The sequence below is a fragment of the Hemiscyllium ocellatum genome, chromosome 6 (assembly GCF_020745735.1).
Source record: "Hemiscyllium ocellatum isolate sHemOce1 chromosome 6, sHemOce1.pat.X.cur, whole genome shotgun sequence".
Lineage (NCBI taxonomy): Eukaryota > Metazoa > Chordata > Chondrichthyes > Orectolobiformes > Hemiscylliidae > Hemiscyllium > Hemiscyllium ocellatum.
In genome coordinates, this window is record NC_083406.1 from 57,521,671 (window position 1) to 57,549,180 (window position 27,510).

Genomic DNA, 27,510 nt, shown 5'->3' on the forward strand with positions numbered 1-27,510 from the left:
AAAGGGAGAGCAACAGTGTCTGCTCGAGGATTGCCTGAAGGCAGCTGAGACAGCATATGGTGATAGTCCCTCCATTACTAAATTCTGGATCAGTGGTGCTGGAAGAGCACAGCAGTTCAGGCAGCATCCAATGATTTTGTTGCTCGTTGGATGCTGCCTGAACTGCTGTGCTCTTCCAGCACCACTGATCCAGAATCTCGTTTCCAGCATCTGCAGTCATTGTTTTTACCTCCATTACTAAACTGCAGCGGATCACAGCCCTTGGGGCAACTTTGAATGTTACCCTTATTCAAACAGCAAAGAGGGAGATATTATTTGCGAAGCAGAGATTATTTGAATACGGTGACAAGCCTGGCAGGTATCTAACATACCTTGCCAAAAAGAAAAGGGCTCCCCAAACTATGACGTCTATTAGAGAGAGTGCTGGTACCCTGACTTGTGATCGTAAAAAGATAAATGCAGCCTTTAGAAAGTTCTATTTTGAATTGTATAAGTCACAGGACTGTGAGGATAGAATGAGGAAAATGGAGTCTTTTTGTAAATATCTGGCCCTCCTGGGCGTAACCTCTGAGCAGGTGGCGTTCTTGAATGCCCCCCTGGCAACCCAGGAAGTACAGGAGGTGGTGAGGCAGCTTCAGAGTGGCAAAGTGCCCGGGCCAGATGGATTCCAGGCTGAGTTCAATAAAGAATTTATTGGAGAACTGGCCGGGCCACTTATAAATATGTATAATTGTTCACGTAGTCAGGCCTGCCTCCTGCCTTCTCTGAGAGAAGCAAATATTTCTCTCGTTCTCGAGAAGGGAAAGGCCCCAGATGACTGCTCTTCATACAGACCCATATCCTTGTTAAATGTGGATTTTAAAATTCTCTCAAAAATGTTAGCATTAAGACTGGAGAGAGTTTTACCATTCATTAAAAAGGACCAGACTGGGTTTATAAAGGGTTGCAGATCAACTAATAACATTATGGTACAAGCCTGCCAGCAGGGAGCGATACCGGGATTAGTCATCTCCCTAGATGCAGAGAAGGTATTCGATCGGGTAGAATGGCCATATCTCTTCTATACACTGGAACAGTTTAGTGTTGGAGAGGTCTTTACTAAATGAGTTACAGTATTATATAATGATCCCGAAGCAGCGGTGATTACCAAAGGTTTAAGTTCGGATAGCTTTAGCATTGTTAGAAGCTGTCGTCAGGGATGTCCACTCTCACCATTATTATTTATGCTAGCGATTGAGCCATCAGCGGAAGCTATACAAACTGACCCTAGTATTACAGCTCCGAGGGTTGGATCGGGCAAGCACAAAATTACCCTCTGTGGATGATGTCCTCCTTTTCTTAAATGATCCTTTGACATCTGTGCCCTGCTTAATTCAAGTGGCTAACTTATTTGGTATGTTCTCAGGTTACAAAATCAATTTTATGAAAACAAGGCCTCCCTGCGGCATGGCCTCTGTCAGTATACCCAATTTTCCGGGTGGATCCTGTTTCCCCTTTTGGTGGTCACTACGAAGTTTTCTGTACTTAGGTATTTTTATTATTCCGGCATTTAATCAGCTATATAAAGCCAATTGTACACACTTGCTGGAGAAAATAAGACAGGATCTTCAACACTGGGAAGATCTTCCAATATCCTGGCTAGATAGAATAGCTTTTGTTATGATGTATATTCTACCTCGCTTTTTATACCCTATGAGAATGCTCCCCTTGATGCTGCTGAGACAGGTGCTGTGTAAGCTTTATCGTTGGCTCGGATCCTTTATTTGAAGTCATAGACAGCCCCTTATTAAATTAGAAAAGCTGCAACTCCCACAAGTAAGGGGTGGGCTGGACTTTCCAGATTTCTCCTTATTATCTTACGTCGCTGATTGGGTCTCTTGTGACCCACAATCAATCTGGTTAGATATTGAGGCCTATTTATGGACAAGATGAGAATCATTATGGATTATTGTAAAAACCCTATTGTATTAAATACAAGCAAAGCCTGGAGGATAATGCGACAGGATGAGGATAACCTGCAAAAAAAAACCTCTCCATATTCTCCTATAGTGGGAACATTGGGATTCCAGCCAGGGCTGACTGATGCTTTACTCAAAATCTGGGAGTCCAGAGGTATCTCCTGTATGGGAGATCTGTTTGATGGGGAGGTCATGATGTCCTTTGAACAGCTGCATCAGAAGTTTGAGCTGCCTAGCGAGGACCTTTTTCAGTATTTTCAAATACGAGACTTTATACAAAAGAAGACCACATTGATAATTAGTCCTCATCAATCAGATAGGGAAAGGAGAGTGCTTCGGCCAATGGGTCTGCCCTCGGTAGTACTCTCTACCACTTATTATGTAATAAGGTATCAAAGGACATGGGACAGTTATATAAAACCTGGAGTCAAGAATTGGGGATGGAAATCTCCTTAGAAATGTGGAAGGATGTCTGGTAAGATGCCAGGAAGATCTCTATCTGTAACAGAACTCGGGCTACTCAATTGAAGATACTTCACAAGGCTCACATAGCATCTGAGTGACTTGCAAACGTCAAGGCAGGAGCACCTCGAATGTGTCCTAAATGCAAAATCGAAGTTGGTATTCTCACACATTATCTGTGGACATGCCAGAAGATCTGCAGGTACTCGAACAGAGTAGCGAATGCCTTAACAAGATTTTGAGTACGGAGATTGGGTTGGACCCAGTGTTTTTACTTTTAGGCTCCCCAAATTTCCCCTTTTTGGATGTATACGGGAGGAAATTATTCACTACTCCTTCCTTTTGCGCAAGGAAAAATATTTTAGTGAATTTGGGTATCTGAAAGTCCCCCAGGACTTTCAAACTGGCATAGGATAGTCATGGAATATATCCCCCTTGACTTCCTTACCAACATGGTGCACCAAAAAACTGAATTAGCTTATAGAACATGGCAGCCCTTTTTGAACTACATTGACACAGATATTTAGGCCATATTGTCCAGGGCCTTTGCTTAGCCGTGGTAATGGTTCTGGCTGTTTCGGGGACCCCTGGGAGAAGGAATCCCGTATAAATACGGGTATTGTTATGATTTGATATAAATCTATTTTGAATGTATTTAGTTATTTATTTACTTATTTGTTTTCTTTACTAACAACAAGCAAAAGGAGAAATGTATGATATTCTATTTTGTGTTTTGGTTGTTTGTAGAACAGATTAGTTAGTTTTTACAAAAAAAATTATATTGGTGTTATTATATTGTAAAGTGGAATACACTAGTTTGTACTTATTTTGTAATTTAGCAAAAAATCTCAAAAACCTTTTTCAATAAAAAATATCTGTTTTAAAAATAAGCATGATATATTGAAGTTTGCTATAAAGATAGATGGAAAAAGTATGCTATGCTGTAGACCAAATGTAGGAGAAATTTGCTAATGTTGTTCTCCTTCTAGTGGCATTATACAGACATGTTAAGTTCCTGGGTGCAGACAAAAACAGCAAACCTCTACCCTGCACAGTTTTGCTCAATCTTATGACGCTACTTGACATGTTGAATTGAATTGAATTAAGTCGAAAAGGTGCACCTGGAAGACATGCCATGTGAAAAAAAAGACATGCCTCTTCCAAGGACCAGCAAACATAAAATTATAGCCCCATTAAATTTGTGGACAAATCATGGCAGATGAGTCTAATGTAGAGAAATATGATGTTACTTACTAACTTTGGAAGGATATGAAAATGGAATGTACTTTTGAGTGGTGAGAAACGATTAAATGTTGGTGCTCAGGAAGATTTGGGGGCCCATGTATTAGAATCACTGAAGTTTCACACACAGGTTCAGAAAGCAATTAGAAAGGCAAATGACATTGTGGCCTCCCCACCCACCAAGAAGGTTGGAATGCAAGAAGCTGAAATATAGAGCACTTTGGTGAGATCATACCCGGAGTACCACATACAATCTTTGTATCTCTTTCTTTTGGGGCAGTGATTCACTGGGTCAATTCCTATGACATGACCTTTCAGTGTAATGGATTTATGTTCTCTCAAGTGCAGAAGGATGAGAGATTTTCATTGAAACATGCAAGACTCTTGTTCTTGGGAATGATATTTGAGATGTGAGGCAGATGCTGGTATCAGAGGAGCAAGGCCAGAGCCTGGGTACATACCTCTATGGGATAGGAGAGAAAAAGAATACTTTGGATTAGTGGTGTTGGAAGAGCACAGCAGTTCAGGCAGCATCCAAGGAGCAGCGAAATCGACATTTCGGGCAAAAGCCCTTCATCAGGAATAAAGGCAGAGAGCCTGAAGTGTGGAGAGATAAGCTAGAGGAGGGTGGGGGTGGGGAAAAAGTAGCATAGAGTACAATAGGTAAGTGGGGGAGGGGAGGGAGGAGAAGATGGAGTGGATAGGTGGATAAGGAGATAGGCAAGTAGGACAAGTCCGGACAAATCATGGGGACAGTGCTGAGCTGGAAGTTTGGAACTAGGGTGAGGTGGGGGAAAGGGAAATGAGGAAACTGTTGAAGTCCACATTGATGCCCTGGGGTTGAAGTGTTATGAGGCGTTCTTCCTCCAGGCGTCTGGTGGTGAGGGAGCAGTGGTGAAGGATGCCCAGGACCTCCATGTCCTCGGCAGAGTGGGAGGGGGAGTTGAAATGTTGGGCCACAGGGCGGTGTGGTTGATTGGTGCGGGTGTCCCGGAGATGTTCCCTAAAGCACTCTGCTAGGAGGCGTCCAGTCTCCCCAATGTAGAGGAGACCGCATCAGGAGCAACAGATACAATAAATGGTATTAGTGGATGCGCAGGTAAAACTTTGATGGATATGGAAGGCTCCTTTAGGGCCTTGGATGGAGGGGAGGGAGGAGGTGTAGATGCAGGTTTTACAGTTCGTACGGTGGCAGGGGAAGGTGCCAGGATGGGAGGGTGGGTTGTAGGGCGGCGTGGATCTGAACAGGTAGTCACGGAGGGAACGGTCCTTGCGGAAGGCGGAGAGGGATGGGGAGGGAAATATATCCCTGGTGGTGGGGTCTTTTTGGAGGTGGCGGAAATGTTGGCAGATGATTTGGTTTATGCAAAGGTTGGTAGGGTGGAAGATGAGCACCAGGGGTGTTCTGTCCTTGCTACGGTTGGAGGGGTGGAGTCTGAGGGCAGATGTCACGTGTGACGCATGAGGAATTGTGAGGGGTGGAAGTGGTTGTGGGCGTGGCCATGATGGGGCAGAAGTGACATCATCAATCAGCCAATGCACAGCCCTCCAATCCCTCTGCTCTAATCCCAACCTCACCATCAAGCCAGCGGATAAAGAGGGCGCAGTGGTAATCTGGCGCACTGACCTCTACACCGCTGAAGCCAAATGCCAACTCGAGGATACCTCTTCCTACTGCCCCCTCGACCATGACCCCACCCCCCATCACCAAACCATCATCTCCCAGACCATACAGAACCTCAGGAGATCTCCCACCCACAGCTTCCAACCTCATAGTCTGGGAACCCTGCACTACCTCCTTCCCAAGATCCACAAGCCTGACCACCCTGGTCGACCCATTGTCTCAGCATGCTCCTGCCCCACTGAACTCATCTCTACCTACCTCGGCACTGTCCTATCCCCCCTAGTCCAGGAACTCCCCACATACATTCGAGACACCACCTACGCCCTCCACCTCCTCCAAGACTTCAGTTTCCCTGGCCCCCAATGCCTCATCTTCACTATGGATATCCGATCCCTCTACACCTCCATCCGCCATGACCAGGGTGTCCAAGCCCTCCATTTTTTTCCTCTCCAGACGTCCCTAACAGTACCCTTCCACCAACACACTCATTCGTTTGGCCAAACTGGTCCTCACCCTTAACAATTTCTCCTTCGAATCCTCCCACTTCCTCCAGACCAAAGGGGTAGCCATGGGCACACGTATGGGCCCCAGCTATGCCTGTCTCTTTGTTGGCTACTTAGAACAGTTGATCTTCCGTAATTACACCGGCACCACTCCCCACCTCTTCCTCCGTTACATTGATGACTGCATTGGCGCCATCTCGTGCTCCTGTGAGGAGGTTGAGCAATTCATCACCTTCACCAACACATTCTACCCTGACCTTAAATTTACTTGGACCATCTCTGACACCTCCCTCTCCTTCCTGGACCTCTCCATCTCCATTAATGACAACCGACATGACACTAACATTTTTTACAAACCCACCGACTCCCACAGCTACCTGGATTACTCCTCTTCCCACCCTACCTCTTGCAAAAATGCCATCCCATATTCCCAATTCCTCTGCCTCCGCCGTATCTGCTCCCAGGAGGACCAGTTCCACCACAGAACACACCAGATGGCCTCCTTCTTTAGAGGCGCAATTTCCCTTCCCACATGGTTAAAGATGCCCTCCAACGCATCTCGTCCACATCCCGCACCTCCGCTCTCAGACCCCACCCCTCCAACCTTAACAAGGACAGAACGCCCTTGGTGCTCACCTTTCACCCTACCAACCTTTGCATAAACCAAATCATCCGCCGACATTTCCGCCACCTCCAAAAAGACCCCACCACCAGGGATATATTTCCCTCCCCACCCCTCTCTGCCTTCCACAAAGACCATTCCCTCCGTGACTACCTGTTCAGGTCCACGCCCCCCTACAACCCACCCTCCTATCCTGGCACCTTCCCCTGCCACCGCAGAAACTGTAAAACCTGTGCCCACATCACCTCCCTCACCTCTACCCAAGGCCCTAAAGGAGCCTTCCACATCCATCAAAGTTTTACCTGCACATCCACTAATATCATTTATTGTATCCGTCGCTCCTGATGCGGTCTCCTCTACATTGGGGAGACTGGACGCCTCCTAGCAGAGTGCTTTAGGGAACATCTCCGGGACACCCGCATCAATCAACCACACCGCCCCGTGGCCCAACATTTCAACTCCCTCTTATTCCTGATGAAGGGCTTATGCTCGAAACGTCGAATTCTCTATTCCTGAGATGCTGCCTAACCTGCTGTGCTTTGACCAGCAACACATTTGCAGCTGTGATCTCCAGCATCTGCAGACCTCATTTTTTACTCGAAGATTTCAACTCCCCCTCCCACTCTGCCGAGGACATGGAGGTCCTGGGCCTCCTTCACCGCCGCTCCCTCACCACCAGACGCCTGAGGAAGAACGCCTCATCTTCTCCTCGGAACACTTCAACCCCAGGGCATCAATGTGGACTTCAACAGTTTCCTCATTTTCCTTTCCCCCACCTCACCCCAGTTCCAAACTTCCAGCTCAGCACTGTCCCCATGACTTGTCTGGACTTGTCCTACCTGCCAATCTCCTTTTCCACCTATCCACTCCATCTTCTCCTCTCTGACCTATCACCTTCATCCCCTCCCCCACTCACCTATTGTACTCTATGCTACTTTCTCCCCACCCTCACCCTCCTCTAGCTTATCTCTCCACACTTCAGGCTCTCTGCCTTTATTCCTGATGAAGGGCTTTTGCCCGAAACATTGACTTCGCTGCTCCTTCGCCTGAACTGCTGTGCTCTTCCAGCACCACTAATCCAGAATCTGGTTGCCAGTGCCTTCAGTCATTGTTTTTACCTTGAAGAAAAAGAATATACTTGGACAATGGGTATGTGAATTGATGAGTAATACATAGAGATGTGATTTGTCGTATTCCTGATTCTCTATACAGGGTATATTCATCACTTGTGAGGTAAGATAGAAATTTTGAGAGACATGGGAGAGGAATTTGAGATTTATTGGAAAAAGAAGTGAAGTTGAATTTTCAAAAATGGGGAAAATGCATGTGAAAGAGCTAAGTCCAAGTTTCATTCTAAAGGTGGGAAGTAGGAATTGGGAAAAGTTCTGAGTTTGGCTCAGCCACCTCAGGAGAAAGCTTTTGGGAAGATGGGATCATCATTGTCATGGGGAAGGTGAGATAGCTAGCAGCAATTAGCCTACTAAACCTGAAAGGATTTTTAGAGGTAACCACAGGTGCTGCTGATTGCATGTTAGTCTGTGAAAAAGCCTATATCCGTTCTGGGGTCTTCGTCTCAGTAAAAGTAGAAAGGCCTTCCAGCCCTCATCCCTCACACCCTCTCATCCTCCTCGAACACTCTTTGCCACCATTCATGCACCTTCCTCTTTCCCCCTCCCCCCTTCAATACTTCTCATGCCCCCATTACAAGATATGTCCCCCTAAAAAAAAAAACTACCATCAGCCTTCATGTACCACTCATGCCAATTCTAATGATGACTACCTAACTATGGTCAGTTGTTATTAAAATACATGTAGATCACTAAAGTTGTTTACAGAAGGAAATCTTCCAACCTTACACATTCTGATCTACATGTGACTTCAGACATACAGATGTATAGTTGATTCTTAACTGGTCCCTGAAATGACTTAGGGAGATGGGCAGTATGGATGGTTAACAAATGCTATCCTTGCAAACGACACCTAAATTGCATGTATGAATTTGATAAAAGAGCCACTGTACGCTAAAGAAAAACAATGTACCTTCTAGTGATAGTTGGATGTATAAGAAGAGCTTTAAAAATATGAACTAGTAATTCACCAATAACTGTTTCAAAACAAAAGCTCCTTTCTGTCACAAGACAATTGAAGTATCAATCATCTCAACCTTCAAAGTTTCAGCATCTGAAATTGCAACAACCTGATATTTATCTATATGAAGTTAATTGAATGGTTAATGAAACAGCAGTTCACATGTTTCAACAGACTGACAAATATTTGGACTCTTAGCCAAGGTTCGATAAGGAGGCAGGTGGAAGCTCATGTCCTGACTAGCCCATATCCTTGAAAGTCACTCCCAAAATCAGAAAGCCCAGAATTGGAATTTGCAATCCAAGAATCCAGGATCCACTACAATGTGTACAAGGCTCCTGAGTCATCCTGATTGTGTGTGAAAATCTAAGTCATACAGACTACAAATGCATGAACATCATAAAAGAGAGAAATATGGAGTTTGGAAGCTAAAGACCAAAATGGAGAAAAACAACGAAAGAAATGGAGTGAAATAATGTTTGGACGAAACTGGGAGATCTGTGCTGTACTGTTGTATGTTGTGTGTGTACACGCAGAGAAAAAAGTTACAAGACAAAAGAAACATTCATCTTGAATGTCACAGGTCATTTAGCTAAGATTAGGATTGAAGTAATTTGGCACTTTGATGCTTGATTTAATAATAAATGATTTTTACTGCATTGCAAAAATAAAAGTATTACAATTTTGGTTTCCAAATCTAGAACTATCAATGCAAAAAGGGATAGAAGTATACAGCAATGGTGGCAAATATAACATAACATGAATTGATTGAGTTAGCTGCAAGTACTCCATGAAAATTTATGTTGAGCATAAAATGTTTTAAACACAATGCTTGATTTTTGTTTGGTAAGATGACCGAAGGTTCTGGGATTTAGATGGAAGGATGATTTTTGTGAAGAGCTTTGAAGGACTGAATGGCCTAATCCAGTTCTTTACATTCCTATTAAATTTTGAATAATAATCTTTAAATTCACTAACTGTTTTTCCTCTCCCCTCTTCCCCTCCACTATTCCTTTAGTACATTGTTCTGCACTGTCCAAGCGTATCAACATTTGAGAGTCATCCCTTTACCCTCACAACAGTAAGTACAATTATTTATGCTGTTTTTAAAAGTATGTAATCAAAGAATATTTATATATTTAAACAGTCAAAGTTTCAAATCACTGACAGGCTCTTAAAATCTTGTCTTTTTTTAGAAATTAGGAACTAGAATATCTTAGATACGAATTGTATGTTTGTGGTCAAAACGTGGCAGCAGTATTGAGTGTTCCGCATCAGATCAGTGTATGACTCTATCAACTGACTTCAGTTCAGAGTGCTGTGTGACTGTGCTAAAGTTATGCTAGAAAATTGCTGATTTGAAGTATGTTTGGAACTTGTAAACTCAAAGCTTTCTAGCAACTGGGTTAAATAGTGCATAGAATCATCCAGCTCAATTTCAAATTGTTCATTTTCATTTCCTAAATTTAAAGTACTGGTGGTTAGCCAGGTTTATAAATATTATATTATCTAAAAGGCCTTTGCCATCTACAAAATGTCCACTGAAGAACTCCTCTTGTAACTTTGGTAGAAACCTTGGAAAAAAGGTATGAATGGGAATTTCTGGAATGTTGGCAGTGTTTCTAGTGCAGCAAATGATTGGGAGAACCCCCATGGAAATCTTATCTTGTGTTCCTTAATATCAAGATCTGCATTGGAATATGTAAAAGTATGCTTATATGTTACTGAAGTGCAGTGCCATTAATGTGCCTGATGCTGAATTGATTTATTTTTTAAGAAACACGTTTGCTAGTCACAGAATACATGGGGTTAAAGTTGACTGCTGCCTATTGCCACAAACTGGATTTTAAAAAAAAACAGATGAGCTGAGGTCCAGAAGTAAAATATTGTAGATAGTGGGAATCCGAAATAGAACACCATATTAAAATACAGAGCGGATCAGGCAGCATCTCTAGAGAGAATTTAACATTTTGGATTTCTGTCTTTTTCCAGTACTGATGAAAGGACACAGACTGGAAACGTTAATGCTGGTGGCTGATGTATGGATTTGCTCATAACCTTTTGTTTTAAGAAAGGTGTGGTTTGGGAATGTTATGCTACCAAAGGGTTAATACTGCCATCATTCCAGGATGATTGATTACACAGATATTTTAAAGTTTTTTGAACTCATCAGTAGGTCAAGCCATTTTATTCAATTGCAGACAACTTTAGGCTGATAAGTGGCAACTGTATTTACGTAGTTGCTGTGAATACTATGAATGCCTGCCAAGTTAAATGTAATAGAAAGTATAACTTTCATATTCTTTTGTCTTGGGAAAACTTCTTCAAATGTATTTGAAGAAGCATTCTTGGGCAACAATTCAAGAAGTAGCAATCATTTTGAAACCAGTAAGTCAAGAGTTTCTTTTGTTGCAGTTAAGCTAATAATAAGGATATGGTCATTCATCTGGGTCAATATTATTGGGAGGGGTTTTATTTAAGGTGCATCTTTGTTTGAATTTTGAGGGGGATAATGCAGTTTGTTTCCAGTGTTAACATTCTGCAGTTCATCAATCTATTTTAATGAGTAATGATTTTGTCTGTTCATTTTTAACCTGGATTTGCAAGTGCTTAATCTTATTCAGCAGAATACAAGCACATCATATCCAATCAGGTGACAAGTTTTAGCACCCTGGCATGAGGATTTTTTTGTCCCATTCTTAGATCTTGCATTTACTTTGATGTTGACAAGGCCTTAAGTGTGTCTAACTCCAATGTTGTAATAACATTTACCACTAAATGGTCACTTTTGAATAGATGCTCTTTTATTATGATTAAATTCCTGAATACCAGCTCAAAATGAGCATTGCTTCTCATGACTTCTTTGAAATCCTGGTTCAACCACAACAGCTTATATCGATATAGAACCTATAACATACCAAAATATGTGACATTATAAAATAAGACTTAAGTCAGTTGACCAAAGGCTTGGTCAGAGGTAAGTTTTTAAGAAGCACCCTAACAGGAGTATACTGCCTCTGGATTTTCTTTATCTCATTTCTGAAGGCTTCCCATTTTCCAGCCATCCCTTTACCTGCCAACATCTGCCACCAATCAGTTTTTGAAAGTTGTTGCCTCTAACTGTCAAAATTGGCTGTCCTCCAATTTAGATCTGGTCTATCCTTTTCCATCACTATTTTAAATCTAATAGAATTATGGTCACTATCCCAAAGTGCTCCCCTACTGACACACCTGCCACCAGCTCTGTCTTATTTCCAAACAGTTTGATAAGTTTTGCATCTTCTCCAGTAGTTACATCCACATACTGACTCAAAATTTTCTTGTACACTCACCAAATTCCTCTCCATCCAAACCCTTAATACTATGGCAGTCCCAATCTGTTTGTAAAGTTAACATTCCCTACCATAACCACCCTATCATTCTTCCAGATCACTGAGATCTTACAAATTTCTTTCTCAACTTCCCGATGACTATTAGGGAGTCTGTAATACAATCTCAATAAGTTGATCATCCCTTCCTTATTTTTTAGTTCCACCCAAATAACTTCTCTGGATGTATTTCTGGGAATATCCTCTCTCAGCACAGCTATTACACTATCCCTTATTAAAAATGCCACTTCCCCTTTCTCTGTTGCCTCCCTTTCTGTTCTTCGTGTAGCATTTGCGTCCTGGAACATTAAGCTGTCAATCCTGTCCATTCCTGAGCCACATTTCTGCAATTGCTATGATATCCCAGTCCCATGTTCCTAACCATGCCCTGAGTTCATCTGCCTTCCCTGTTAGGCCTCTTGCATTGAAATAAATGCAGTTTAATTTATTAGTCCTACCTTGCCCTTGCCTGCTCTGACTGTTTGACTTGCTTCTTTTCTCAACTGTACCAGTGTCAGATTGATCTCTTTCCTCACTATCTCCCTCGGTCCCACCCCGCTTCGTTACTATTTTAATCCTCCTGAGCATCTCTCGCAAATCTCCCTGCCAATATCTTAGTCCCCTTCCAATTCAGGTGCAATCCTTCCGTCTTATACAGGTCACTTCTACCCCAAAAGAGATTCCAATGATCCAAAAATGCAAATACTTCTCCCAAGTACCAGCTACTCAGCCATGTATTCATCTGCTTTATCCTCCTATTTCTCCTCTCACTAGCTCATAGCACCAGAAGTAATCCAGATATTCCGAACCTAGAGAACATCATTTTTAAGTTCCTGCCTAACTTTTTATATTCTCCCTCCAGAATCTCATCCTTTTCCCTTCCTATGTTGTTGGTTCCAATGTGTACAATGACTTACTGTTGAGCCTTCTCCCCTTTGAGAATATTCTGCACTCTCTCTGAGACTTCCTTGATCCTGACACCAGGGAGGCATCACACGATTTTGATTCTTCTCTGCTGGCTCCAAATACATCTATCTGTGCGTCTGACTAGAAAGTCCCAGAACACAATTGATTGTTGGAAGCTGACGTACCCCTCATTGCATTACAGTCAGTCTCTATCAGAAGTTTGGCTGTTCATGCTACATTCCCCTGGGAGTCCATCACCCCTTACATTTTTCAAAACAGCATACTTGTTTGAAATGGGGGTGGCCGCAGAAGACTCCTGCACTACCTGCCTACATCTCCTATCTTTCTGACAGTTAACCCGAGTACCTGACTGCACCTGCAGCTTTTCTCCCTTCCTGTAACTGTCATCCATCACACCCCTTTGCTCTTCTACATTCCTCATTGCCTCTAACTGTCATTCCAACCAATTCATTTGATCTGATAGGATTCGCAACCAACGGTATTTATTGCAGATATAATCCTCAGTAACTCGTAAGCTTTCTCAAAACTCGAACAGTTTACAAGAAGAGCATATCACTTTACTAAAGGCCACTTTTCTCCTTCCAATTTACAGACCCAGAAAATTGCAATGTCTTATTCTTCTACAAAACACTGCTCCAGGCTAACTTAATACTTATGGCTTCTTTTAAAAAAAATTAATCAAAAGATAGATCCCAATAAAAAGATATAATTAGGAAAGAACCTACTCTACTCACGACTGTGGATTTACAGCAAGGTGAAACTTAAAACCATTCACTTATCTGTATCTGTGCTGTGACCTTTCCCAAACAGGTTCCTCCAAGACCAGTTGTGAATTTCGCTGTTTGTGAATTTTTCCTGGACACACACTGATGTCCAGCAATACATGAATTCAATCAGCAATTTCAACAGTAACTGCGCAGATTCACTGCTGTGTCAGTTAGCAGTGTAGGTTTCTTTCTCTTTCTACCTTACAGACCATGTGCTCGCTGCCTTTGTCTGTCTTTCTAGTTTTAAAAGGGCATTGTTTTGACTTTTTCTTCCCCCCCCCCCCCCCCCAAACTTCCAAACAATGCAAAGCATATAAAACAGTAATTGCTGCTCCTGGGAATGGAGGAAAACACGTCCAACACCAAAAATACCCCAAAAAAGGAACAGCTATTACAGCTACAAATTTTTCCCGTCCTCCATCTTGGATTACCCAGAATCCCATTCTCATTAAAAATATTGAAGAAACTTGGGCATTGTGTAATAGCCCTCATTAATCATTCCTCTCTGAACTTTTGTAGTCTTATAAAACATTGGGATTGCTCTCTGTTTACATCTTTTGAAATGTTGAAAATTACAAGACAATTTGACCATTGTAATCATGTGGAGATGCTTGGGAGCAGAAAATGATGTGCAATAGAAGTTTCCCTAAAAATGGCCCTGAGATTCTGGTTGCCTGCTACTTCAACACATCACCCTGTTCACTGGCCAACATCTCTGTTTTGGGCTTGCTGCGGTGCGTTATCTCAGCGCTAGCTGGAAGAACAATGTACGCTTGGGGATCCTGAAGCCTTCTGAATTCCATATCGAGTTCAATGCCTTTAGGGCCTGAGTACCTTCTCCCATGTCCTTACTCTAACTCCTGTACACCAGGCCTTGTCATCACATGGGCTGCTACCAGAAACAACCCATTATCCGCCACTAATTGTCCTCCTTTGTAACTTTGTGCTCGCCCAGCTGGTTTTTACCATTCCTTTTTGTATCCATCTCTCTGTCTCAGTCTCTCTTTATCTGTGTGTCTCTTTCTCATCCGACTTGGCCTACCATTTACCATCTCCCTTCCCATCCTGCCACCTCATAGCAACCTTTACCTAGCTACAATCAGTACTGAAGAGGCTCACAGGACCTATAGCATTAAGTTAGCTTTTTCTTCACAAATATTGTCAGACTTGTTGAATTTTTCCAACAATTTGTTTTTCTTTTTGCTACAAAACCTACAAGCAAGCCCAGATTGAAAATAATAATCAATTGTTCCTCAATGTTTCACTTCTACTAAAGAGTAGAAATTCCTAAGCAGCATAAATATCTGCTACAAAGGAAACAATCAATTATGAATGAAAATAAGTAAATTAATGGGCTAGTTAAATACACATCACAATTGAGTGTCACTCTATATAATTGTTAACACATTGCAATTGAATTATTAGTTCATAAAAACTAAGGATTAAGTTCTTGTATTCTTAGTTCTTAATTGCTTTCTATAAATTTGACCTGTTTACCTTTAAGAGCCTCATCAGTTTTGTTTTGTTAGTTACTACTCCAACCCCATCACATTCAAACTTCTTGCAGGAGGTACAAAAAAATGAAGGGTTTTATTTCAAATGATGTAATGGATCAAACCAGGATTTTAGCCCTTGGATCAGGTATACAGATTCGAGAATTCTGGTGCATTGCAAGAAGGATGGGGCAACCCTCCATTTTTCTCCAAATGGAAGCTGAAACAGGCAGAAGAGGCCAGAAAAGAGCTCCCATGGGCATTCTGGAAAGTAATTTGTTCTTTCAACTCTCAGTTACAGAGAAGGAAACCAAGTTTTAAGCTGTTCATATACTAGAATCTGAAACTTTGGGCTTTATATCTTTAGATTCAGGTGGCACAGTTTCTGAAAATGCAGCTATCTCCTGAGGAGAATCAAACCATTCTCGAAAAGATAAAGAAATGAAGTTCTCTGCTTATTGCAGAGAATTTGCCAAGGGGATGCAATGACAGCAACTGTAGTTGCAATTAGATTAAGCTCCTGCCATAGTAGAAAGTCAGACCTCTGCTGGGAAATGAGAAAAAAGACTTTAATACTAGTTCAATCTGGTGAAAGCAAGTGAGGATTCAAAAATTTCTGCAGTTAATGAATTTATCACAATATCTCCAGTGTCTAAATTAGAGTTAGAAAAAGATCCCAGAATTTCAAAGGTAGAGTGGACGATGCCCCAGATACATAAGCAGAAGCTGAGTGTATGCAGTGCATCTGTAGAATCATGCCCAGAGAACATCCAAAAGGGAGCTTGACAAAAACATAGAACATAGAACATAGAAAAATACAGCGCAGTACAGGCCCTTCGGCCCTCGATGTTGCGCCGACCAAAGCCTACCTAACCTACACTAGCCCAATAACCTCCATGTGCTTATCCAATGCCCGCTTAAATGACCATAAATAGGGAGAGTCCACCACTGCTACTGGCAGGGCATTCCATGAACTCACAACCCGCTGAGTAAAGAATCTACCCCTAACATCTGTCCTATACCTACCACCCCTTAATTTAAAGCTGTGTCCCCTAGTAACAGCTGACTCCATTAACGGAAAAAGGTTCTTACTGTCAACTCTATCTAAACCCCTAATCATCTTGTACACCTCTATCAAATCTCCCCTAAACCTTCTTTTCTCCAATGAAAACAGCCCCAAGTGCCTCAGCCTTTCCTCATACGATCTTCCTACCATGCCAGGCAATATCCTGGTAAACCTCCTCTGCACTCGTTCCAATGCCTCCACGTCTTTCTTATAGTATGGCGACCAAAACTGCACACAATACTCCAGATGAGGCCGCACCAGAGTCTTATACAACTGCAACATGACCTCAGGACTCTGGAACTCAATTCCTCTACAAGTAAAGCCCAGTACGCCATATGCCTTCTTCACAGCACTATTTATTTGGGTGGCAACTTTCAGAGATCTGTGTACATGGACACCAAGATCCCTCTGCTCATCCACACTACCAAGTAGCCTACCATTAGCCCGTAATCCATCTTCTTGTCACTCCTACCAAAGTAAATGACTTCACACTTAGCTACATTGAACTCCATTTGCCACCTTTCTGCCAAGCTCTGCAACTTATCTATATCCCGCTGTAATCTGCCACATCCTTCTTCGCTGTCCACAACTCCACCACTTTTGTGTCATCCGCAAACTTGCTCACCCAGCTTTTAAGCCCGTCCTCTAGGTCATTTATAAAAATGACAAACAGCAATGGTCCCAAATCAGATCCTTGTGGAACACTGCTAGTAACTGCACTCCAAGATGAATCTATACCATCAACTACTACCCTCTGTCTCCTTCCAGCCAGCCAATTCCTAATCCAAACCTCTAATGCACCCTCAATGCCATACCTCCGTAGTTTTTGCATTAGCCTACCATGGGGTACCTTATCGAACGCCTTGCTAAAATCCATATACACCACATCTACTGCTTTACCCTCCTCCACTTCCTTGGTCACCTTCTCAAAGAACTCAATAAGGTTTGTGAGGCACGACCTGCCCTTCACAAAACCATGCTGACTATCCTTGATCACATTATTCCTATCCAGATGTTCATAAATCCTATCCCTTACAATTCTCTCTAAGACTTTGCCCACAACAGAAGTGAGACTCACTGGCCTATAGTTACTCGGGCTATCCCTACTCCCCTTCTTGAACAAGGGGACCACATTCGCTATCCTCCAGTCTTCTGGCATTATTCCCGTAGACAATGACGACATAAAAATCAAGGCCAATGGCTCCGCTATCTCCTCCCTAGCTTCCCAGAGGATCCTAGAATAAATGCCATCAGGCCCAGGGGACTTATCTATTTTCATCCTTTCCAGTATTCCCCAGACCTCTTCCCTACATACCTCAAGGTCATCCATTCTAATCACTTGTGACTCAATATTCACATCAGCAACAGTGTCCTGTTCCTGAGTGAATACTGACGAAAAGTATTGATTTAGTGTCTCTCCAATCTCCTCCGCCTCCACGCACAACTTCCCACTACTATCCTTGACTGGACCGATACCTACCCTAGTCATCCTTTTATTCCTGACATACCTATAGAAAGCCTTTGGGTTTTCCCTAATCCTACCAACTAAGGACTTTTCGTGTCCCCTTCTCGCTGCTCTTAGCTCTCTCTTTAGATCCTTCCTGGCTACCTTATAACTCTCAATCGCCCCAACTGAACCTTCACGCCTCATCTTTACATAGGCCGCCCTCTTCCCTTTCACAAGGGATTCCAATTCCTTATTAAACCACGGCTCCCTCGCAAGACCCTTTACTCCCTGCCTGACTGGTACATACTTATCAAGGACACCCAATAGCTTTTCCTTGAACAATCTCCACATATCATTTGTGTTCTTCCCTTGAAGACTATTTTTCCAATCCACGCATCCTAAGTCATGCCTCACCGCATCATAATTTCCCTGCCCCCAGCTATAACTCTTGCCCTGCAGTGCACACTTATCCCTCTCCATCACTAGAGTAAAAATCACCGAGTTGTGGTCACTGTCCCCGAAGTGCTCACCTACCTCCAAGTCTAACACCTGGCCTGGTTCATTATCTAGAACCAAATCCAGTATAGCCTCACCTCTTGTTGACCTGTCTACATATTGTGTCAGGAAACCCTCCTGCACACATTGAACAAACACCGACCCATCTAATGAACTCGAGCTATAGCTTTCCCAGTCAATATCTGGGAAGTTAAAGTCCCCCATAACAACCACCCTGCTACTTTCACTCTTCTCCTGAATCATCCTCGCAATACTTTCCTCTACTTCTCTCAGACTATTAGGAGGCCTGTAGAAAAGTCCTAACAGGGTGACCTCACCTATCTTATTTCTAACCTCAGCCCAAACTACCTCAGATGGCAAGTCTTCCTCCATCATCCTTTCCACCGCTGTAATACTATCCTTGACAAGCAATGCCACACCTCCCCCTCTTTTACCCCCATCTCTGACCCTGCTGAAACATTTAAACCCTGGAACCTGCAACAGCCATTCCTGTCCCTGTTCTACCCACGTCTCTGTAATGACCACAACATCGAAGTCCCAGGTACCAACCCACGCTGCAAGTTCACCTACCTTATTTCTTATACTTCTGGCATTGAAGTATACACACTTCAAGCCACCTTCCTGTTTACAGGCACCCTCCTTCGAGATCGATGCCTTGTTCCTAACCTCCCTACACTCAAGGTCCTGTACCCTAAAGCTACAGTCCAGGTTCCCATGCCCCTGCAGAGTTAGTTTAAACCCTCCCAAAGAGCACTAGCAAACCTCCCCCCAAGGATACTGGTGCCCCTCAGGTTCAGGTGTAGACCGTCCTGTTTATAGAGGTCCCACCTTCCCCAGAAAGAACCCCAGTTGTCCAGAAACCGGAATCCCTCCCTCCTGCACCATCCCTGTAGCCACGCATTTAACTGTTCTCTCTCCCTATTCCTCGACTCTCTATCACGTGGCACGGGTAACAAACCAGAGACAACAACTCTGTTTGTTCTAACTCTGAGCTTCCAGCCTAGCTCCCTGAAAGTCTGCCTAACATCCTCACCCCTCTTCCTACCTATGTCATTGGTGCCAACGTGGACCACGACCTGGGGCTGCTCCCGCTCCCCCTTAAGGACCCGGAAAACACTATCAGAGACATCACGTACCCTTGCACCTGGGAGGCAACATACCAATTGTGAGTCTCTGTCACCCCCGCAAAACCGCCTATCTGTGCCCCTCACTATTGAGTCCCCAATAACTATCGCTCTACCTTTCTCTACCCTTCCCTTCTGAGCAACGGGGACAGGCTCCGTGCCAGAGGCCTGAACCTCTTTGCTTACCCCTGGTAAGTCATCCCCCCCCACAAGTATCCAAAATGGTATACTTGTTCTTGAGGGGAATGACCGCAGGGGGTCCCTGCACTGGCTGCTTCCTCCCACTCCCCCTCACTGTCGCCCATCTCTCTGTAACGTTCGGAGTAACTACTTCCCTGAAGCTCTGATCTATGACCACCTCTGCCTCCCGAATGATCCGCAGTTCATCCAACTCCAGCTCCAGTTCCCTAACATGGTCTTGGAGGAGCTGGAGATGGGTGCACTTCTTGCAAGTGTAATCAGCAGGGATGCTAATGGCTTCCCTCACCTCATACATGTTGCAAGAGGAACATTGCACTGCCTTCGCTGCCATCCCTCTAAAAGGTAAACTTTTAAAAAAAAAACTAGATCTAAAGAATCAAACCAGCAAAATGCAGCACTTACCTGCTTACCACAATGGGTCTTATTATCAGGTTAGAGAAGGAGGGCGGGTGGGATGCTCTACCCCTGTAGTGCCTCGGGTTCCTCACCTGAGCACTTTTATAAGAAAAAAAAACCTTCCCAGGTAAGCTAGTGCGACACCAGCTTCCGGGTCTGCTAGGCGCTTAAAAAAAACTTTAAATTTGAGCCGTTAAAAAACAAAAACTGGACTATACCCGCGACTTAAAAAAACACCACCAGACAGCCGTTACCTGCTCCGCCGAGAGTGAGCAAAGTTTAGACAAAACCTTTAATCCTCCGGAACAACCCATCAAGAAGTAATACAACCCTTACATAGCTAACAAAAGGATATCCAGAGGAAAAAGGACATTTCAGTCCAAGGCAGATCATGTTCATATTCAATGTGCAAAAATTGTTGATTTGTGTTGATGGTAGCAGAACCCTGCAAGAGAAACCCATCAGAAAAATAGAGAAATTTGTGAGATATTCAGCTAATGCCTATAAGACCAAATTATTGAGCTACTGGAGACACAGATGCTTTGGTGAACTTTAAAGTTGAACATCGAATTTAGCTTGAACAGAACACAATTCAACAAGAACTGGTAGTCTAAACACCTCAGTGTGTGTATTGAACAAAATGTCCAGCTGTTAATTAGAAATCTTAAATCCTCTGCAGGTTTAATAAAATTTTGCACTTCGACGCAGTGTTCTTATCCAGTAACACAACAGAGATATATTAATGGAGGGAAAAGCCTCTCTGTTGCAGACATGGTCAGAGATTCCAACATCATACTGAGCGACTTGAATACTGTCCACTTGCAATTCAGTGAGCAATGACCTAGTCTTTAAAAACAACTTGAGAGAGAAAGAAAACAAATATCTTCAGTCCTTCTTCTTGACAGAGATTATCTGCATAATGAGGTAGAGCTCTTTGGTGGATTTGCAGATCAGTGAGCTACACAAGAATTCCTTATTTGACCCTGTTTCAACAGTTTATTCTTTTACCCATAATAGTGCACTTCCCTTTTCTCATGGAATTCCCGAGGTATTCTTGCTTGCATTTCAGTAGCGTCTAGCTCCAGAAGGAATCAAAACAATACTACTATGACTTGGAGGTGCTGGTGTTGGACTGGGGTGGACTAAGTTAAAATCACACAACACTAGGTTATAGTCCAACAGGTTTATTTGGGAGCACTAGCTTTCAGAGCATCACTGGTGTCGAAAGCTAGTGCTTCGAAATAAACTTGTTGGACTATAATCTGGTGTTGTGATTTTTAACTAATACCACCACAGCCAGGAAGAGAAATTCCTACACAAGAAGCAGTGGAGAAATTTGAATTTGCTTGCACCCTTGTTTCCACCTTCCAAGGGAATGATGGCCAATCTGATCTCGAAAGTAAAATGTTGAAGGCACAAAGTAGTGTATGCATTGGTCTGTGAGCATGCACATTGTGGTGAGACTGGACAATGGAGCTTTGACAATGCTGACTTGTGTGCACTGGAACTTGTGAAGCATGGATTGACATTGTCCTGAAGCAGCAATTATCTCATGGCTGGGACAAGCAGACAGTGAGCTACAGCTGCCATGTACTTAATGCAATTTACACTTCGGAAATTTAAGTCAGTGTTTCAGCACTGTAATGACTCCTATTAATATCATGCCATGCTGCCTATATTTTTTTTGATGTAGTGTACAGGAGGCAAGCTATTTTAGAATTCGTCCTGTATCCTGTCATGGTTCTTGCCTCCATGTAGTCAATGTAAACCCAAGACCTGTTGAACTCTGCTATCTTGCTTAAGTTCACAAAGCATTATGGAGATGAGCTCATAATGATCCCACCATGATGTAAATTAGTACATTAATTGAAATGAGACTGGTCAAGGCTCAATTGGTATCCTGCCATGAGCAAAAGGACAGAGGATGGAAATGAGGTGGGATTTCGCACTATATCATTTGCCGTCATTTGATTTAACGCCCTGCTTTGGTTCCGATTTGAATAGGATGGAAAATTTCCAAGCCGAGTCACTTAAGTACAACAATAAGGAACTGTAGTTTGCAATGTCTGCAAGTAAATTTGGAGATTCTGAAACCCAGTGCTTTGGAGTGAGGTGGCATGTTTGTAAATGCTGAGAGATTATTGAAGCTTTAAAATACGCGTTATATAATACCATGCTTTTGAACTTGATTTGTTTTCAATCTGTATCTCTAAATGACAGATTAGTTCAGTAAGTGCTGCTGTTTTGGACAATATAATATACCATAAATAACACTTATAATACAAATCATTAATATTAATAAAAAGTAAACTTGCTTGTCCAGACAGGTGATGTAATTTTTTTCATTCCTGCTTTCAATATCTCTTCCCTAATTCTGCAAACATTCCGTCGTCTACATTATAAGTGTAAACTATGCTGTTGTTCTGGCACCTGTGCTTGTGGAATCTTGCCTCTTATACAAACAGATGATGGTGCAGCCTCAGCATATTAGAGAGCTGCTTTCACTTCATTTACTTCTGTGATGTAACCTTAACATACTTTTGTCAGCTGTGTAGTGTGTGAATATTTATTTTCAGATATTGATGTCTCTGGATTTTCCAGTTGGTATTCTGAACATAGCAGTTATTCGTATCAGAATGCAACAGCTGGAAGCTTAGGAATTTGTTGTCAACCTTGAGTGCATCGACCAAAGCTACGAGAGCTTACAGGAAAGTAGTATTACTTAGTTTGCATTTGTGCAATGAATCATATATTGTAGATATGTGGATTAATTATGAATTATCATGTTCTTTTCATGATGATACACAATATTGGATCCTATTTTATTTGAGATGTGGTTGTAATGACATCTGTTTGTGAGACTTGTTTAGATTTTCAAATTTCTAAATACCAAATTATTGGGAGTGGTAGATTGAAAAACCTTATTGTTTTTAGTATTTGTTTGAGTATATACTTAAAGCTCCCTTGGAGTAGAATTAGGCTGGATAGCTGCTCTTTGACTGACATAGACACAGTGGCTTTGTAAATTCTTCGTTGCTTTCTGTGTAAACTCATAGTATGGTTGTCAAGAAAACCAGGCATCTGGAACGTGAATGTATAGGTTAAGAATGCTACATTATCTTGATGAAGGCTTGTGGGATTGTGAAATGAAAGACGTAAGGACTGAGCAGGAAATGTAAGTTTTGAGTACATGGAATCATTACTACATTGGATACAAAAATAGAATTGTTGATAAACTGTGGAGCTGGCAAAAGCACAGCAGGTCAAGCAGCATCTGAGGAGCAGGGGAGTCAATGTTTCATGTTGGAACCTTTCATCAGGAAGGAGACAGCAAAAAGAAGAAGAAATTCTTTAAAATTTCTTCACTATTTTAAAAATCTTTTAATTAAGCTAAAACATTGCGACTCCATATTTGAAATCATTAATTTTCTGTGGCTGACTAGCAATTTATGTAATTATCTATTGAATTACATCTAGGTGGTGCCAAACAATCACCACCTCATTAAGATAAATTAGTCTATACTTAGTCTAAAGAAGGGACACTCCTTAATGTGCAGCACTGTCTCTTCCCAAGTTAAGTTAACTGAACTCTACAAATTAAAACTTGGAACCCCTTAAAAACTGTTACACACACAAACAGGCAAACATATAAACTGGGAAGTAAAAACAGTCATACCGGAAATTCAACCCAAACTCTGGGTCAGATATGTGGATGACACCTTTGTAATCATTAAAAGCACAGAAATAGAGAACACACACCGGATCATCAACGCCACGCTCACAGGAATCCGATTCACTAGAGAGGAAGAAAAGGACAACCAACTCCCATTCCTAGATGTGATGGTACAGAGGACACCCAACGGAGAATTCACCACATATGTATACAGGAAAGCCACACAGACCAAGTCCTGAACTAAGAAAGCAACCACCCCAACACACACAAAAGAAGTTGCATCAAGACACTATTCAAAAGGGCCAGAACTGCAAAAAGAGGAAGAAGAACACCTATACAATGTATTTGCCAAAAACGGATATCCACGCAATTTCGTCAACAAATGCCTAAGGGAAAGACAACGGAGCGAGGACATGCCGTAACCCAAAGGACTAGCCACACTACCATACATCAAGAGCATTTCCGAACTGACAGCCAGACGACTGCGACCACTAGAAGTCATAACAGCACACAAACCAACAGCCACTCTCGGACAACTCACCAGAACGAAGGACCCGATACCCAACATGAGCAAAACCAATGTAGTGTAAAAAATCCCATGCAAGGACTGCACAAACACTACATAGATCAAACAGGAAGACAGCTAACGATCTGCATCCATGAACACCAACTAGCCACAAAATGACACGACCAGCTATCCTAAGTAGCCACACACGCAGATGACAAGCAACATGAATTCGACTGGGACAATACTACTATTATAGGACAAGCCAAACAGAACAGCCAGCCAATTCCTACAGGCATGGCACTCATCCACCGATTCACATAATAAGCACATCGACCTGGACCCAATATACCAACCACTGCAACGGATAGCTGGAACTGACAACTGGAAGCGGCAAATTCAAACCACTACAAATGCTGGAAGAAACATCACAAAAGCGCTTCACAGGAGGCTCCCAAGCACTGAGGATGTCACCTAGACAGGGGGCGAAACGTCTGCAACACAAATTCCCAGCTCGGTGAACAGAATCTTCATTGTACTCTTGGGCAACTAAGGATGAGCATTAAAACTCAACCCCCCCCACCCCCAATTCATTCACAAGACGCAGGCATTGCTGGTTAGGTATGTGAAGGGAAAAAGGTGTATCATGTTGGGAAACTGCAAATAGGAGTGATACCATTTGAATATTCTCAATATAGAGGCAAGCGAACAGAAATTGCATCTGTCCAGTGGAGAGAACAAGTTTAGGAGGGGAGGCAGTGCAGCATACACCAGACAGGAGGAGAGCTCTCTGAGTTTAGTCTGACTTAAGTAGATTAGATTACTTACAGTGTGGAAACAGGCCCTTCGGCCCAACAAGTCCACACCGACCCGCCGAAGCGCAATCCACCCATACCCCTACATATACCCCTTACCTAACACTACGGGCAATTTAGCATGGCCAATTCACCTAATCCGCACATCTTTGGACTGTGGGAGGAAACCGGAGCACCCGGAGGAAACCCACGCAGACACGGGGAGAACGTGCAAACTCCACACAGTCAGTCACCTGAGGCGGGAATTGAACCCAGGTCCCTGGCGCTGTGAGGCAGCAGTGCTAACCACTGTGCCACCGTGCCGCCCGATACATACTGACTATACTATTCTGGAGGGGTTCTACTATATTTGCTGGCAAAGATCTTGAGAATAGTCAAATACATGTTGTGGGTATCATAATATGGTATATTGGAGGGATCGACACCAGAGGAGCAGAAGCCACATCCATAGTTAAAGCACCTCAGGAGGAAGACAATAAGAAAAATATGCAGTAATAGGAAATCCCTGGCCATGGTATTGGAAGTGACGAAGAGGAAAAGTGCAGCAAGAGGACACCATATGAGGGACATGCTGAAGTCTTTGTGGCAGATTTGTTACAGAGGGGTTGTAAGACTTCCACAGAAGAACTTATAATACAGAAGCCTCTGTTCTGGGCAATTCCCATCTTCAACAAGAGAGAAAGCCGATGGCACATTGAAAGTTGGTCCCATCAATATTACTGAAACCATCACCACTCAAACTTTAGCCTCAACATACTGGACATACACATACTGAGATGTTTTCCCAACCTTGCACCCTGGAAATTTGTTAGCTGTTATTAAGATAGAGGAAATGCCGTGTCAAACCATAACAGTAAGTTGTATGTCTTTTCAGATCCACAACTTTCAGATATGACTGTATACACTGGCAGTAATGCAGCAACTATACATTGTATAGGTATCAGATGATACCCCAAATATTAACGAGTTTTGAAAAGATTTGTAGCTCAGGTTGAGGTTTTGGATGTAGGTTTGCTCACTGAGCTGAAAGGTTAATTTCCAGACATTTCATTACCTTACTAGGTAACATCTTCAGTGGACTTTATGCAAAGCAATGCTGAAACCTCCTGCTTTCTAATTATATGATTGGGTTTCTTTGGGTTGGTGATGTTATTTCCTTTAGAGATGTTATTTCCTGTGGTGAAGTCACTTCTTGTTCTTTTTCTCAGGGGTGGTAGATGGGGTCTAACTCGATGTGTTTGTTGATAGAGTTCTTGTTGGAATGCCATGCTTCTAGGAATTCTCGTGCATGTCTTTGTTTGGCTTATCCCAGGATGGATGTGTTGTCCCAGTCGGAGTGGTGTCCTTCCTCATCCGTATGTGAGGATACTAGTGAGAGAGGGTCATGTCTTTTTGTGGCTAGTTGGTGTTCATGTATCCTGATGGCTAATTTTCTTCCTGTTTTTGGAATGTACTGTTTGTTACAGTCCTTGCACAGTATTTTGTAAATGACGTTAGTTTTGCTCATTGTCTGTATTGGGTCTATACTCAGACCCCTTGGCATCATGGTAGCCCACAAACACCAACACATTAAAACAGCAGCGTACGAACTTGAAAGACCCCATACATTATGGCATAGACAGAGTGTTAACAAGGCCAGTAAGCTTGGTATTAAGTTTACAGGACTCTATTTAAATAAGACGTGTGAACTGCAACATGGATCTTGCTCGTCAATGGGTGGAAAAGTGATAGACTTGAGTAGTGGCCTTATTGTATTACACACATACACAAAATCTGTAATGCCTGAGGGCACATAAAATAGAGCCCGCAAAGCAGAGTTTGAACACTCAGATGACCGTATGCCAGTATTATGTGTAATTGAAGTTTATTTTCTAGACTGTAAAGTACAATATTGTAGTGCTGTTTTTTTAATAATCAAGTGTTCAAGTTATTTATCAATTGCAGAATCCACCAGAGTTTTAAACTGATCCAAAACTCCATCTGTATAATAACTTTAGTGAAAAGGAATTGACGTGTGTCAAAGCATTTCAATTAACAGTACAGTTGAGGAAATACATGGTTTTTCAGATTTCCTTACCACACTAACCCCTTGGGAGTGTCTGGTCTTTGTCCCAGAATTTTGTTTTCTGTGAATTCATTTCATTATTTTAAATGTTTGCAGATGGCTTCGACAGTTAAGTCTGTTATTAAGTGCTTTGTACACTACCTTTCTCTGCTAAGAATAACAATTATTTCATTCATCAGAAAATTAATGTAGAATTTTAACTGACTTTTGATGAAAAAGTAAACATTTAAATTAAATTCCATTTTACCAAACCATTAGTCTTTTTCCATCAAAATAACACTGCACTCTTTTAAATCAGTAACTCTGATCTAATCATGTGTACTTTTGCAATGAAATTTTTTTTTTGCAAGCCAAATCTTTGTTTTCCTTTTAATGTACATTTGAAAGTAAAGTGCCATTTTCCAGAGATTTTGAATATCCTTTTGGTCTGACTGTGATATGCAACATATTGCATAAAGTGATCTTTTGTCTTTCAATTAGCAAAGTAAATAATGATGTAGTACTGCATAAGATACGTATTAAGAAACTCTATTTCCTCATTTTGTAGCTGAATTGGAAATTATTACATAAAACTTCAGAATTGATTTTCTGAATGCGTTCAATTAGTTTCTGCAAAATCTGTAAAACTAGTCTCTGTAAAATCAATGA

At 42.3% G+C, this 27,510-nt stretch overlaps 1 protein-coding gene across 5 annotated transcripts in view; it reads left to right on the plus strand.

Moving 5' to 3' along the window:
* The window catches only part of LOC132816706 (NADPH oxidase 4), a 172,276-nt gene that overhangs the window by 94,638 nt on the left and 50,128 nt on the right, over positions 1-27,510 (plus strand). For all 5 annotated transcript variants that reach the window (XM_060826590.1, XM_060826592.1, XM_060826593.1 and 2 more), the window contains one exon: positions 9,518-9,580. In XM_060826590.1, the coding sequence (XP_060682573.1) occupies positions 9,518-9,580 (63 nt within the window). The remainder of the gene's footprint in view (positions 1-9,517; positions 9,581-27,510) is intronic.